At 43.2% G+C, this 16,563-nt stretch overlaps 1 protein-coding gene across 13 annotated transcripts in view; it reads right to left on the reverse strand.

Annotated features, from left to right (window-relative positions):
- The window catches only part of fars2 (phenylalanyl-tRNA synthetase 2, mitochondrial), a 509,243-nt gene that overhangs the window by 105,617 nt on the left and 387,063 nt on the right, over positions 1–16,563 (reverse strand). For 8 of the 13 annotated variants that reach the window (XM_041183492.1, XM_041183490.1, XM_041183493.1 and 5 more), the window contains one exon: positions 2,385–2,460. The exons of the other annotated variants lie outside the window; for them this stretch is intronic. In XM_041183492.1, the coding sequence (XP_041039426.1) occupies positions 2,385–2,460 (76 nt within the window). The remainder of the gene's footprint in view (positions 1–2,384; positions 2,461–16,563) is intronic. 13 annotated transcript variants of the gene reach the window in all.

Here is a 16,563-nt window from a genome sequence, read left to right on the forward strand (position 1 = left end):
AAATCACAAGTTTAACTCACTTGACCCAACAATAATATTAACTCAGAAAAAATCATCTGTAAAGCCTCCATAATTTTAGGCAACACTGCAATTTATCAATGTTCATGTTTCAATATCAGCAACAATTGGCAAAGCTTTTCCTGTCGCCCAATACCTTGACCTTTTACGAAAGCAAAAAACTACAGATGTTGGAAATTTGAAATAAAACAAAGGATGCTAGAAATGTCCAGCAGGTCAGATAGCATCTGCAGAAAGAGAAACTTAAGTCAATGATCTTTCATCCGGACATTTTACTAGTTGTTTCTTCTGCCGATAATGTTTTTGGCATTTCTGTAATTTGAATTCATTGATAACAAGAACAAGATGAAAATAAAAATGAACATATGTTCAAAATATTGAACAGTAATAATTACATTTTTTTTCAAATGATGAGCCTAATATATAATTAGAATTCAAAGTGGCAAAGAAAGCCTATAATGCTGCATTTCACAATAACAAGATGAGAGCTCTGCAAGATTTCTGTGAGGTCGATTCTTGAAGTTAACCTGGCTGTTTGAGGAGATGCTTATAGACTGAAGGGGAGGAAATCTGACAACAGACCAGTGCTGATGCCATTTCCGTGCAGTAAAGCAGCATTGGCAAAGGAGCAGGTCTCCTTGATCAGGTGACAACCTGCGCCACAGGGATCTAAATGACTTTGGAAGTAAACAGGTGCAAGTAATTTAGCTTTTTGGCTGCAAGATCTTCTTGTGACATCTCATTTATTTATCAATTATATGAGAATTAACTAAAGTTAAACATTACACCTTGAAGGCAATTCCAGTGTTGTGCTCCCAGTGCATGAATTCAGCAATGTTGTAATCCTATTTCTGGCCCACACTTCTTGCACAGAATTACTCCTGTTTTGATCTTTGTTCAAAATCAGGAGAAGAGCAGTCAAAGACAATGATGTTGGATTGGAAGTTAGCTCATTTCAATGGGCGGAAAGGAAATTTAACTCAGAGTAATTGGAAATTTTTTGGTTTAAACAGTGGATTGTCAGTAGGAGCTATTTAAATATAAAAATGGTTAAGATAGAGATCAAATGCCAGTTGGAAAAGTGCAGGAATTAGTTTTGGATTGCTGCAACAGATAGCTGGCATAATGGAATGGCCTCCTCTATGTTGTAAAAATTTGGTTCTAGGAGTAAAGGGCTCGTATCAAAGTCTGGGATGAAGGATATTAACCCAAAATATCATGTCCTATCTATTTTCTGCACAGGCACTGACTGACCCGCTTTATATTCCCTAAATTTTCTGATTTTATGAAAGGTAGTTGATTGGGTTGAATTAGAACTGCCAAACAATAATTAACTACATTTTTTATGCTAATATTATCATCTAACTTTGCATGGACACTTGCCCAACAGTTCAAGTAAATTAAATGCTCATTCCAAACAGGTTTATGCTACTGTGAAATCCTTTTATTATAACATAATCTTAAAATCTTATTCGTATTTTATTATATTACTAAAAATTAAGCAGATAAAATCTATTAGTTTGGCATATGGAAATGCTGCAATCAAATATATAACCTAGTAAAAATTGTTATTACTAAAAGATGTGCAAGACATCTAAATATTGGAAGAAGAAACGAGCAAAATCAATTGTGCGCCCAACACAGTCCTGGTTTAATCAAAGATATATTAGTGCAGTAGCCATAAAGAAGGCATGCTTCAGTTGAGGGGGAAAATAAGGGAACCAAAATAATCTTTCTCCATGTCAAATCCCACTGTAAAAAAAACTCAGTCAAGGCTTGCCTGAGGTACAAGCCCAATGTTAACTTCTCACCACAGGATTCTCAGACAACTTCCAATGACTGGTGGAAGGTAATCAAATCTGTTTCTGGCACCAAGCCTAACACCACAAACTCTCCTTTTGAGATGGACAAATTCAATTGCCACATCATCAATTGATAAGGCAGAGTGGGGTAGATGTTGATTTTGTGGGATAATGTATAACAATGTTAGTGTTTCTGACTTAAATAGAAATAAATATTGGAAGAGATGTAAAATAGGCCACCAATTTACTATCATCCATTTTACACTATCACACAAAGTCAAAATCAACCTCACTATTTGCTGTGGGGTCATCTGAAAGCCAAGGTTGGCTACCCATGATTCCTTTGAACTTGAGTTAGCTGAATCAAGAATATTATATGATTAGTCATATGGAAAATGGTATGTAGACAAAAAATTAATGAATCCTAACCAAAGAGAAAGGGAAAAGAGTTTGAATTGATGATTAACTATTCATGTAAAGTATCCAGCGAGCGTTATCAACATGGCTAGATGTGTATTGGGATGAATCTCAAGGACATTTAAAGTGAAAACAATCTAATCTTACCCGGACCATTGGTGAGCCCACATTGGAATAATGTGTACAAATTCGGGCATCCAACTTTTCAAATAAAACTGATACACTGGAGAGGATAGAGAGAGGAGTAAATTCTGGTCTGAATTATGAGGAAAGACTCACAGAAGTTCTTTCATTAGACAATAAAAAGATCGGTGATGATGTGGGTTTTTAAAATACTGGGAAGAATGAATTGTGTACATAGAAGCAGGCTATTTAATTTGACCTAATAGCCTAGGTTTTGTGGAAGAATATAAAATAAACTACCTTCAAGCTGGAATTATATGATTTTTCCTCATTTGGAATTGGTATGTGGAATAGCTTCCAGCTAGAGCAGCTAATGTTTTATAAACTAAGACTTGAGTATTGCCAGAAAAAGAGACATGTTGTCAAAGCCTTTCATCTTGCACTCATCAGGACAGATGCAAGAATCTAATTGTAAATACACAATTGGTATTCTTGCATCAGTCCTGATGAGTGCAAAATGAAAAGCTTCGACAGCATGTCTCTTTTATCAGCAATACTCAAATTCTGTACTACCTGTATTAACGACTATAAACTAACACTTTTTCAAGTTAATGAAATAGAAGTCTGGAAAAATTCTGCCCATCCAGAGGACATAAAAGTCAGATTCTGATAACTGCAGTCTGGTACTCTGACTACCAATCATGTTGAAGCACTTGGAGAGCACAGCAGATGAAAACTGGTGGAGGACAGCTCCATCACAACAATCTGTTATTTGATTATCAATCTGGTTTCAGAGAATGGCCTGAACCTCAGGATGCATCTGTTATATGCACTCTGGAGTCAGGTGAATCTGATTGATGCTGATGCTTGTAGAAAAAATGAAGAGAGGCATTTGAAAGGTGAAGAGGAGCATGATATAATCATATTTAAAGAAGTAGATATCCTGAGGGCTATGCTACATTAGAAGAACATCCAAACCTCTGTCAGTGGAGAAGAAAATATTTTTTCACAAATTCCCATTGTCTGCTTTTAGGTAAACTGCAGAGATCAGCCCATATCTTATAAAGGACAAATAAAACTTGATATGACCATATTTTTCAGATACTGAAATTGTGATCTAAAGTAATAACAAATTTAATTAGGTTTATTCCCCTACTTTATCAAAAAGTAGAAGTAAAACAGTATTTTTAAAAACTGAGATATAAAAGATGGACAGAGTTAATCGATCCCGCAGATCAATCAGATCAAAGCTCTGGAGTCTTACAACATCCAGTCGTGATTTGTGGTGGACCATTAAACAGGAGGAGGAGGCTCCACAAATATCTCCTTCTTCAATGATGCACGCTCAATGCAAAAACAAGGCTGAAGCAATTGCAACCATCTTCGGCCAGAAATGCTGAGTGAATAATCTATCTCAGCCTCCTTCTGAGGTCCCCAGCATCATAGATGCCAGTCTTCAACCAATTCAATTCACTGCATGTGAGGTAAAGAAACGGCTGAAGGCAATGGATACTGCAAAGGCTACTGGCCCTGACAACATCCCTGCACTAGTACCAAAGACTTATGTTCCAGAACTAGCTGCACTCCTAGCCAAGCTGTTGCAGTAAAGCTACAAACACTGGCCTCAACCCAACAATGTGGAAAATTTCCCAGGTGTGTCCTGTGCACAAAAACAGGGGACAAACCCAATTTGGCCATTTACCATCTCATCAGCCTTTTCTTGATCATCATCAAAGTAATGGAAGGTGTCGGTAACAGTGCTATTAAGCAACACTTACACAGCAATAACCTGCTCACTGATGTTCAGTTTGGGTTCCATAAGGGCCACTCGACTCCTGACCACATTGCAGCTTTGGTCTAAACATAGATAAAAGAGCTGAACTTGAGAGAGAGGAGGTGAGAGTGACTGTCCTTGACATTATGGCAGCATTTGACTGAGTGTGGTATCAAGGAGTCCCAGCAAAATTGAAGTCAATGGGAATCGGGGGAAAGCTCTCCTTTGGTTGGAATTATACATAGCACAAAGGAAGATCATTGTGGTTATTGGAGGCCAATCATCTTAGTCCAAGACCCAACTATCTTCAGCTGCTTCATCAATGACATTCCTTCCATCATAAGGTTAGAAGTGGGGATGTTCGCTGATGGTTGTCCATCATTACAACTCTTCTGATAGTGAAGCAGTCCACGCCAATATGCAGCAAGACCTGGACAACATTCAGCCTTGGGCTGATAAGTGACAAGTAACATTCATGCACCTAGGATCTTAATTCTAGGGGAAGGCTCGCCAGTGGCCTCACCACTGCCTGATTAGTTAGTGGTTTAGCAAGCCTTCCTCCAGCTGGCAGGTCTCAATAAGATTCCGCCTTACATCTCCAAGTTTGCCATATAAGAAAAGAAAGCCAACGAGACCAGTTATCCAAAAGTTAAGTGCTGAAAATCCATCATCTACCTTCTATTGAATATCAATGACTGTTAATCATGTGATTGAAACTGGTTATCTGATACTGAAATCCTTTTATCCCAAAGCTCAGGGAGACCTAAGCAATCTGTAGAATAACTCCAACAATGCAACAGCTGCTGATAAATGCTGTGCTGTGTTTGCCTTTCTAGAACTGAGAGGACTAAAAGTCTTTTAAAAGCCTCCTAGTTGGTTTCTAAAGTTCTGAGTTACTTTGTAAAGAAATTGGGCCCCCTGATACAACAGCCACCGGTCTACATGACCAGCTGAACAGACTTGGAAGAAACCCTGCAGTTAATCCAGACCCGACCCCAGTATCTGAACTTACCTGAACTACAATTCCAGAGTGGGAAAAGCTTCCTCCTTCACTGGCTGTCAAAGACTCGTGAACAGTTCCTTTGGTTTTAATACTTGTAGAAGTGCACTTCTTTAATTGTATCTTTCTTGAGTGCGTGGTGTGTTAGGTCTTTCGAGGTGTGTGAGAGAATAATTAATCCTCTTTGTTTAAAGCCATGAAATTTGCTGTTAGTGACTTTTAAATTGACCACACACTAACATGGGTTTAGAAACACTCACATCTACCTTTTCAAAAATAAACCACCCTGATTATTGACAGAAGGGAAGGGAATTGGGGTTTCAGTTTACCTCTCTTCCCTTGTCCAAACAGCAGCTAAAAACAGTTTTCCTGCCAGGGATCAAGTGAACTCTTTGGATGTTAGCTGGCCAATAGTCTGCATCAGAACTGAGTGATTTGTGAAATGTACATTGGTTTTAGTTCCAATTGAAATCCTGCCCTTTGGGCATGGAGCAGGTAGGAGATTCAAATGATGGCCATGCAGTACTCACTACATTCCTGCTTCCAATGATTTTAACTCTTGGCTCTTTTAAGAATGTGGTGGGTGCCCCTTTTGCTAGGGAGAAGGGGCCCGCTAAGTATTTATAATTTGTGGTCTGATGACTTACTTTGGATATTGGTACAATTTAGACTGTAAGACATGCAAATAGCACACAACCTTGGGACCTCCAGCAACAAAGGATCAGGGGAAGCCCAGTCTGATAAGAATATTTTTAAAAATTTTGGTAGGGTTCATTGTGGCCCAGGAGGAACAGGAGCATTCCTACTCGGATAACAAGAAATATGTAGGCCTCTTCTTGCATCAGGCTTTTCCTCCCACTCTTCTAGCTATATTAGCCCACCACCTACACCCCTCCCTCTCTACTCACCTTGATTGGGTGTGTTTCCATGGTTCCCTGGAGGCAGCCTGCAGGTGCGATTTCCCAACATCTTAACATTACTATTAGCTGCTCATAAAACTTTCAATCAAACAAAAAACACAGTCCCCTCCATTGCTGGGTCAACAACTCCCACTAAACTGAATCCATTATTACGGCTTGGAATTCAGCCATGTATTCATAACAGGATTCCACAGCACAACTGAAAAAACAAATCCTACAGAGCTCAATACAATAGAGTATAATCCAGAGATTATTACCCTTGAGGCCCCATTTTTAAACTAGAGAACTGAACTTCAGATAGTCTTTCAGCAGGACCTCCCCCTGTTCTTACCTATGTTGTATATTCCAATATGGATCATGACAACTGGATATACACCCCTCCCTTGGCAAGTTGCTCTTCAGCCACCATGAGACATTCCTTATCCTGATACTGGATTGGCAACACATCCTTCAGGACTCTTGCTCTTCGTTGCAGAGGGTGCTATCTATTCCCCTTATTATAGAGTCCCTATTACATACCACATTTCTATTCTGTGCTTTGTCCCCCCACCCCTTGAGCCATAGTGCTTTGGTCTGCATTGTGGCTGTCCTTTCTGAATTAATTCAAAGCTTTTGAAGGAGTAATAAAAAAAAGTGTTGTATTATTGTCATCTGCTTCATAATGGGGACTCTATAACTTGAGTAATGAATAGTTGTGGTCGGGGGGGAGTAGTGAATCCATTCTTCATAGGAAGAGAGTACATCACATTTGTTAGACAGGGCCAGAGTCTGTGGGACCTCATTCTCAACCTCTCCTAAATCACTTGTACCCGGCTCCTGAACTGTCACATCCTCTCTTTCCTGAACTTGTGTCTTCCTCTGAGGTGTAACATTATCCTGGATTAAATTGTTCAGAAATTTCTCCCCCTCCCCTTAGGTGTCAGAGTCTCTCTACCTTGCACTCCAGCTCAACTATTCTGAGCCAGAGATTTGAGATGGAGACATATTTGCTGGGGGAATTTAAATGAAACTCGGAACTCGAAATTGCCTGAGACTCACGCTATGGGGGATGAATGGATTCACCGCTCCCCTCCCATCCCCAAACAACTGAACCTTCAATTCCCACTTGAGGTCAAAATTGGAGCACATCTTTCACTTCTTGTTACATAGTAATAAACACAGAATACAATTTTGCCAAAAGAAACCACTCACTTGATATATTTTCCTATTCAAATAATTAGACTTGATGGATTTAAATTACTCAGGGTAATTCTTTAGTGTGAAAATTTGTTTTCAGCTGAGTTGTCTCATATCCATCAATAATCAACAGTTATAAAATAAATGGAGCTTAGGGTCAGCATATTAAAATATCCTTCACTGAGTTCAGTCATTTGCACAGAGACGTTTGAATAGTTTATCTTATTTTAATTCCCTTTTAATAATACAAACCCATATATCAGTCTAACTTAAAGCTGGCCTGCAGCTAGATGTAAATTATCCTTTATTGCTTTACTGTTCTGTTTCAGTGTGTATTGATTAAAAATGATCCTGGATGGGTGAAAGGAGACCAAAAGCTGAAGACAATAAGACAACACCTCTTTTTATTCCTCTCCTTCAAAAGCCTCAAGTGAAAGAAATATTCCTACAACATAGAATTTAGAAAGGCCATAATTTAAGCAAAGGATTAGTTCTCAACTGGACCTCAAGTAAATAATTAATGGCTTGCAAAAGGAAAAATGAGGTATTTTCCTGTCCCGATAAAGTAAACCGCTGAAGCAGTGTGCCAAGGGACACAGCCCATAAATAATAGGAGTCCAATGAGACTGCCATTATTCAGCATTCTTACATCATCTCGTTGTTCTCTGTCAAAGCAGCATCAAGTCAGGATAAAATTTACAAACGTTCAGTTGTAGTTATCTAGGACTGCCAAAGACACAAAACGGCGCAAAGCATAGAGACCAGTTTGGTGACTTAAGCCCCTCACAAAGTTGCAATTTTCCCCAGTTTGATAGCCTGAAACAGGTTTTTGTAACTTTTATGTTTATCGTTGAAACAATAAGAGCCTTAATAAATTTGTACTCCAACCATTTCAACACACTATAAAAAAATCTAAGAAGTTAAATGTATCCATGAGGACTAAGACTGTTATTATAATTAGAAGCTAAATTGTGTCACATTGCTTACTGTTGTAATGCAAAAGTGAACCATAAAATAGTTGCAAACAAAACTTAGATTTTTTTTACTGAATTAATTAGTAAGTAGGCAGCTGCTTCAAAAAACTAGTATTGGAAGATGTAGAAGATATTGCAGATTGGATGACAGTGTCAAATTATATAGAGGCTGATATGGGAATCGCCAAGGTATAAATGGAGCAATTGTCCAATAGGTTTGAGATTCTTGCAACCTGTGTGGACAAAATCAGGGGTCGCAGAGCGGATAAGCAAACTGACCATGGCATCTTGGAACAGGTAGCCTTTCAAACAGGGGAAGTTAATAGGAATGTAGTGGTAGTATGGGACAGTATAGTCAGAGGGATACGAATTATGAGGCATAGACATAGTCCTCTGCCATCGAGAGCGTGAGTCCAGGAGGCTCTGTTGCCTGCACAGTGCCAGGATTTGGAACATGTGCTCAGCGCTGGAGAGGAACTTACAATAGGACGGGGAAGATCCAGATGTTGTGGTCCATGTAGGTACCAACAACATAGATAGCACTAAGAAAGAGGTTCTGCTTAAAAAGTATGAGCAGCTAGGGGCTATATTAAAAAGGAGGACCTCAGGGGTAATAATCTCAAGATAATTACCTGAGCCACGAGCAGATTGGAGTAGGGTAAATACAGAGTAAAATGCATGGCTCAAAGACTGATGTGGGAGAAATGTGTTTCAGTTCATGGGACACTGGCAGGAGTACTGGGAAAAGTGGGAGCTGTACCTTTGGGATGGTCTTCACCTGAACAGTGCTGTGACCTGTGTTCCGGCGAGTCACATAACTAGGGTGGTAGAGAGGGTTTTAAACTGAATAGTGGGGATGAGGGATCAGGTGAAGGAAGATGTGATAAATTGAACAGAGAGGACGAGGTAAGATAACAAGGTAGAAATAAGGGAATTAATAAACTGAGTGTGGCAGGAAGAGACAGCATACAAACTTAAGAGTGTACCAGCAGATAAGGCTAGAGGTTACAAAAATAATAAAAAGACAGAATTAAAGGCTCTCTAACTGATTGCACACGGCATTCACAACAAGGAGGTGAACTGATGGCACAAATCGAAATTAACAGGTATGATCTAATTGCCATCACAGAGATGTGCCTGCAGGGTGACCAAGGCTGAGAACTGAATGTTCAAGGGCATTCAGCATTTAGGAAGGATAGTCAAAAATAGAAGGAGATGGGGTAACACAGTTAATAAAGGATGAGATCAATACACTAGACAGAGAGGATCTTAGATCAGAAGATCAAGATGTAGAATCGGTTTGAGTAGATCTAAGAAACAGCAAGAGGCAGCAAACATTGGTACTTAGTGTTTATAAGCCATCAAAAAGTAGTGGTAATGTAGGACAGAGCATAAATCAAGGAATTAGACATGCATGTAACAAGAATAATACAGTAATCATGGGGGGCTTCAATCAACATATAGACTAGGGGCAGAATTTTCACATTGGCATGCGGGTGTGGGCTCCACACGTCTGCGCATCAAATGACGCGCGGTGACATCGGGTGAGTGTCCCGACATCACCACATGCCATTGTGATAATTTGCTGGGCGGACGTGCGATGATGTCTGACGCGTGCCCACCATTAATTAACAGGCCACTTATGGCCCTTGATTCACTAATCAATGCCGAGTTTCAGGCGCCCGTGCAATCTTCACGTCGGCGCACGGGCGCAACAGGCAGGCGGGTAGGAGAGATTTGTATTAACCTCATCCACGGGCAGGATAAGAGGGCTCACTGGGGTCGCGAGTGTCCACAGTCAAGTATTTATTTTTGAAAGTTTTTGAAACTTGCCTGTGTGATCTGCAGTACTTCAAAACGCATACCAGCTGATTTTTCTGGATTCTTAACCTTCAGGTCAGCACTTTGCAAAGAGTAATCTTTTCTGGGCCTGCAGGTTTCAGGAAGCCTTCCCTTAGCCTGGGAATGGGAGCTGAACTGTCCACTGGAGGCAGCTCCTCTGAGGAGGAAGGGAGGGCCAGAGGGGGAGGAGGCCAGGAGTGCACATTCAGCCTCCAGGGGAGCTACCTTTGGGGGGACAGGCGCAGGCACAAGGGCCGCAGGGCCAAGAAGTAGTCCAAGTCGGAAGGGGCCGCAGAAGACACCAATATCCTGCTGTCAGGGTTTACAGGCGGCAAAGCAGCTACCTCAATATGTCTGAGGTGCAGTGTCGAAGGAGGTTCCATCTCTCAAGGGAGACAGTCAACTATATCTGTCAGATGATAGGGTCTGAGCTCTCCACTAACTGTGTGGATGGACACCCCATGTCAGTGGCTCTGAAGGTCATAGTTGCCCTCAACGTCTATGCCTCTGGCTCCTTCCTCACCTTGGTGGGTGATCAGCTGTCCACACTTGTGTCAAGTAGGTTACAGATGCTCTATTTAGGCGTGCATTGACCTTCATTCACTTCTGTTGACCAGGCAAGCCAGACAGACTGAGCCAGAGGCTTCACGGTGATTGCAAGCTTCCCCTGTGTCTAGGGTGCAATAGACTGCACATGTAGCCATCAAGGCGCCAGCAGGTGAGCCCAGTGACTTCGACATCAGGAAGGAATCCCACTCCATGAACATGCAGATAGACAGGATGCTGATTTTACAAGTCTGTGCAAGGTACCCAGGCAGCTCCCACGACGCCTACATCCTCAGACACTCCCAGGTGGCGGGGCTCTTCAGTGTTCTGGCCCGGCTTGATGGATGGCTGCTGAGTGACAAGGGCTATCCCCTCAGAAGGTGACTCATGATGCTTCTCTGCCATCCAATATCAGAAGCTGAGCAGCAGTACAATAGGAGCCATGCCTCCGCATGGGCTGTGGTGGAGAGAACCATCGGTCTTCTCAAGGTGCGCTTCCGATGCCTGGGCCAGTCAGGGAGCACACTCCAATAACCCCTGGATCATGTCTCGCTGATAGTGGTTGCATGCTGCGCTCTCCACAATCTTGCACTGGAAAGGGGGAATGCAGTGGATGATGAAGACATCGATGCAGTGGATGCAGCTGCACGCGTTGAGTCCAGCAGTGAGTCCAAGGATGAGCATGCACAGGGAAATGCTGAGGGTGTGGACGCTGACCCGGGCATACTCTGGGGAGGCAAGGACACCCAGAAGGCTTTAATCCAATGAACCTTCAGCTAGAACACCACAGATGGACTGCCAGGACAAGCCTGGGCTGTAGGCTCAATGCTCGACACCTAAGTGCAAAATCTGCCAGGTTAGGAACAGTCACTAAGGGTCTTGTTAATAAAGACATGGTAACATGTCTGAATTTAATATGTCAAGCAAACCAACTTATTCCAAAAAAGACAATAGTGTTACAAATCAAAACAAATCATAAGGACCTCATCTCGGGTCAACACAAAATCACCAGTGAAAAACCCGTGGTGTGCCTAAGGTGCCTTATGTTTTTGTTTCTGGGTGCTATTTCTTGGTGCTGCCCCAGCACTCGGATTGGCATCTGAGACGGCGTGCTGACTCTGCTATCCTGTTGGCCTCAATGACCTTGGCGGTCGTCCTCTGGCCTGTGGAGCCACTGCTGGCCCCGCCAGCTTCACTGGATGCTGCAATCACTGGAAGAGGAGCGGAGGAGCTGCCGCCCTCATCCGGAACACCCTGAGAGGTGCCCGCAGAGACGCCAGGCAGCTGCTACGCTGAGGTGAGGTCACTTTGGACCTCTCTGCTAACCGTGGATGGATGGGCACCGAGCTGGGAAAGCTGATGCCCAGACCATCTCCCACACTGGCACTGACCAGCTGCGGTCAACGCCGACATGAGGGCTTGCTGGTCAGAGCGCATACCCAGGAAGCCCTGAAGGGTTTCCTGGAGTAGCCTCTCCATGAGGGTCGCCACTCTCTCCTTGGAGGACGCATGGCGTGGACATGTGGCTCATTGCTTCGGCAGTGGTCCACGTAGACTCCTCCATCAAGGAGACCAAACCAAGCATTGCTTTGTGTATCTCCCCCAGGTGCTCCCACACACCCGGCCACATTTCCCTGCACCTGCTGCGTCGTGGAGGACTCCAGAGGCACATCATCAGTCACTGACTGAACATGTGCCTGGTCCCCTGGAGTCCTCCGACTGCTGGCACCATGGGCACTGTCTGTCTCTGCCAGCTTCTCCAGCGACTGTGAAGTGCCCTCACCACTGTGCTCCGGGACACTAGCTGATGTTCGAATTTCCACCAAAGTGCTATTTTCTGCGCTGGTGCCTGCCTTGCAGAAATGGCGTGACATTGGTGAGACTTCAGGCCCCTCAGGTGTGAGAGGGGGCCTCTGCTGCTCCTCCTCGTGGCAATTAGGAAGAACAGAGCAAGATCGAGGGGCCAAATGACCTCCTCCAGCTCCTATTCCCTATGTTCCTACGTCATATTTCTCATTATTCAAGCATAAAAGGCACTGTTACTTTACAGTTCTGATCCTGGGATAGCAATACCAAAATGATTTCCCTTCCATTGCTCTTCCAGATTCACATCTCAAGTGTACTGCTGATATCTTGTAGGCCAACTGAAGATTGATAGCTTACATGGGAGACCTGGTTAGATGAGTGGGCAGGAACATGGATTGCAATGCAGCAAATTATAAGTTATCCACTTTGAAGGGAAAGAGAAGCATAATATTTTTTGTATGGTGAGGGACTGGGAAATGTTTTCATTCAGAGGGATCTGGGTATCCTTGTACATGAATCACAGGAAGTTAGCTTGCAGGCACAGCAAGCAATTAGGAAGGTAAGTGGTATGTTAGCTTTTGTTACAAAAGGATTGGAGTATAAGATAAATAAGTTTTACTACAATTAAACAGGCATTGGTCAGTCTGCACCTGGAGTACTTTGCACAGTTTTGGTCTCCTTACTGAAGGAGGGACATACCTGCCCGAGAGGGAATGCGACAAAGGCACATCAGACTGGTTCCTGGGATGACAAAATTGTCCCATGAGGAGAGATTGAACACACTAAGCCTATATTCCTATTTTAGAAGAATGGAGTTTAGAAGAATGAAAGGTGACCAAATTAAACATATACAATTCTTAAGGGCCTTGACAGGGTATATACTAAGAAAATGTTTCCCCTGGTAGGACCCTGGGAAGTACTGAGGATCAAGGGACCTTGGTGTGCATGTCCACTGATCCCTTAAGGTAGCAGGACAGGTAGATAAGGCAGTTAAGAAGGCATATGGGATACTAGCCTTTATTAGCCGACGCATAGAATATAAGAGCAGGGAGGTTATGCTGGAACTGTATAAAACGCTGGTTAGGCCACAGTTGGAGTATTGCGTGCAGTTCTGGAATCCGCCTTATAGGAAGGATGTGATTGCACTAGAGAGAGAGCAGAGGAGGTTTACCAGGATGTTGCCTGGGCTGGAGAGTTTTAGTTATGAGGAGAGATTGGATAGACTGGGGTTATTTTCCTTGGAGCAGAGGAGATTGAGGGGGGACATGATTGAGCTGTATAAAATTATGAGGGAGATAGATAGGGTAGTCTTTTCCCTTTGGTGGAGGGATCAACAACAAGGGGGCACAGATTTAAGGTAAGGTGCAGGAGGTTTAGAGGGGATGTGAGGAATAATTTTTTCACCCAAAGGGTGGTGGGAATCTGGAACTCTCTGCCTGAAAGGGTGGTAGAGGCAGAAACCCTCATAACATTTAAGAAGTATTTGCATGTGCACTTGCGATGCCATGGCATACAAGTCTATGGGCCTAGTGCTGGAAAATGGGATTAGAATAGTTAGGTACTTGTTTGACCGGCGCAAACTCAATGGGCTGAAGGGCCTTTTTCTGTGCTGTAGACCCCTATGACTCTATGGCTGAGGAACCTAGAACATGGGGTCAATGTCAGAACAAGGGGTTGGCCATTTAGGACTGAGATGAGGATAAATTTCTTTACTCAAAGGTTTGTAAATCTTTGGAATTCTTTTCCCTCAAGACAGGCCAATAGACTTTTGAGTATTAAGGGAATTAAGGGATTTAGCAATAGTTCAGGAAGATGGACTTGAGGTGGATGATCAGTCATGGTCTTGCTGAATAGCAAGGCAGGTTCAAAGGGCCAAATGGCCTTCTCCTGCTCTTATTTTTTATATTCTTATGTCTACCTTGCTTCGGTCAGCACTCGCAGTCATCAGTGCCAAACTTCACAGACAGCTCCACATCATTTTTAGGGGGGCTCACGGGTAGGTCTCTACCTACCATATCAGCCGTAGGTGGGTGGCTTATCAATGGCTGCAGGGCAAGGTCTTCCTTGGAGAAGGGGGCAGAAGCGGCCTCTAGTAAGGGAAGAGGCGGCAGGACGAGAGCTGTACTGGGGAATGAGGGTATCTCCAGATGTGTGTGGGGCACATATGCAAGTGGGCTCAAGATGGTGAGGGCTGAGGAGGCAGTCTCCAGAGGAGATGAGGCCAGATAGACATGTGAGGGTATGTGTGAGAGAATGGGTGGTGATGACCCTTGAGCTGGCAGTGCGTGAGATGCCAGTGAATGTGTGATGGGTTTGAGTGTGTGAGTTTAGAGCGATGAGATAGTTGCTATACTCTGGCTGCATGGATGAGATCATTCATCCTCTATCTGCATTGGATGGCCAACCTCTTCTGTGCAGCATTGGCACTGACCACTGCTGCCATGCTGGATTGGTGATGTCGCTGCCCATCCTGCGGCCAGTGCGGGGATAGAGGACATTATGGCGGGCCTCCTTGGCATCTAAATGGCATTCCAGTAACGTGTCATTAAACATGGGGACTGCAGTTTTTTTTTGCCTCTCATGGACATCTGCCTGCAGTAGTTGTGGGCTAGGAGTACTGAGATGTGTGTGCGCAGCTGGACTTTAAATATGGCGCCCGGTGTGATGAAGCAGCAAGGTGACGGCGGGCGGGTGAACGAGAGCCCACCCACCATGGAAACAGCGTTTTTTCTAGGAATGCATAAATAATGTGGCGGGTTTGGGATGATACAGCATGAAAATGTGCACTTAGTGCAAATCTGGGGTAATCACACTTCCCACTATGGCACTGAGCCCTAGAGAGTAGAAAGATCCTCATTTTGACCAATTGTTTATGCTACCTTAGTAAATCTCAGTCTTAGTGAGTCTCGGTAACCCTGAGACTATCAATACAAAAGCTAAATGCTGCAGATGCTGGAAATCTGAAATATAAACAAAAAGTGCTGGAAATACTCAGCATCTGTGGAGAGAAACAGAGTTAACCTTTCAGATTGATGACCTTTCTTCAGAGCAGCACAGATCATCTGAGGCCATCAAAATTGGGAGTAGAAAAAAATGCCAGATTTCTCCCTTGATTTCTGCCTAGTGACGCCATTGGGTGCAAAGGGGATCAGGACAAATACCCTTTGTGGTAGAAAAGCCTGATGATCCTCACCATTGAAATGTTTATGTATGAAAAATAGCTTCTTGATCTAGGTACTGAATGCCATAATTATGTAAATGCCCAGTAATTAGTGTAAATATGAACAGCAAGTTGGAGGCGAGGGTTGGGTAGAGGGGAAAGCATTTAACACCAAGTCACACACATACTGCCCCAGCTAAAATCAGCTAACTCCACATAGATCATGGATCGAACCTGGGACCTTCCTGGTCTCTATCACTTAGGCACTCCTAGATATACTCAATTACCCTGCTGCCATCATAAGTTCCAACTTTGACCACAGTTCTATAATGAAGCAGTGCTGCTAAATTTGAAGTGACAACCAATGCAAGAACTAATGCTTGTCAGCTCATCCAGAGGGAGCAAAAACAATGGCTGAAATTGTCAGCAGTAGCTGCCATTATTTTTTGCCTGTAAGCTCACTTAGTGCAACCAATCTGCACAAGCCAAAAATGTTGTTTTGCATACAGACCTGACCCCCAAAAAGGGACTTGCAATCACATAGTGCCTTTTACAACTTCCTGAGTCCCTGAAATGTCATTCTTGTTGTAATGCAGGAAACCCACTCATCCAATTTTTGCACAGAAAGCTCTTGCAAACAGCAATATGATAATGACCAGATGATCTGTTTGGTGATGTTGGTTGAGGGATAAATATTGGCCTGGACACTAGGGGGAACTCACTTGCTCTTCTTCAAAATGGGATTTTGTACATCTACCTGAGAGGACAATTAGGGCATCTTTAACATCTCATCCAAAAGATGGCACCTTTGAGAGTGCAGAACTCCTTCACAACTGTACTGCGGTGTTGGCCTAGATTTTTGTGCTCAAGTCCTGCAGTGGACTTCTGACTCAGAAGTGAGGGTGCTATCAACTTTAAGCATGACTGACACTGTTGTGAATGTCTGGTTCATGACTCTTGTGTTTTAGAATATAGTTTTTAGTGTTCAGGAATTACAGTTTTAAC

The sequence above is a fragment of the Carcharodon carcharias genome, chromosome 3 (assembly GCF_017639515.1).
Source record: "Carcharodon carcharias isolate sCarCar2 chromosome 3, sCarCar2.pri, whole genome shotgun sequence".
Classification (NCBI taxonomy): Eukaryota; Metazoa; Chordata; class Chondrichthyes; order Lamniformes; family Lamnidae; genus Carcharodon; species Carcharodon carcharias.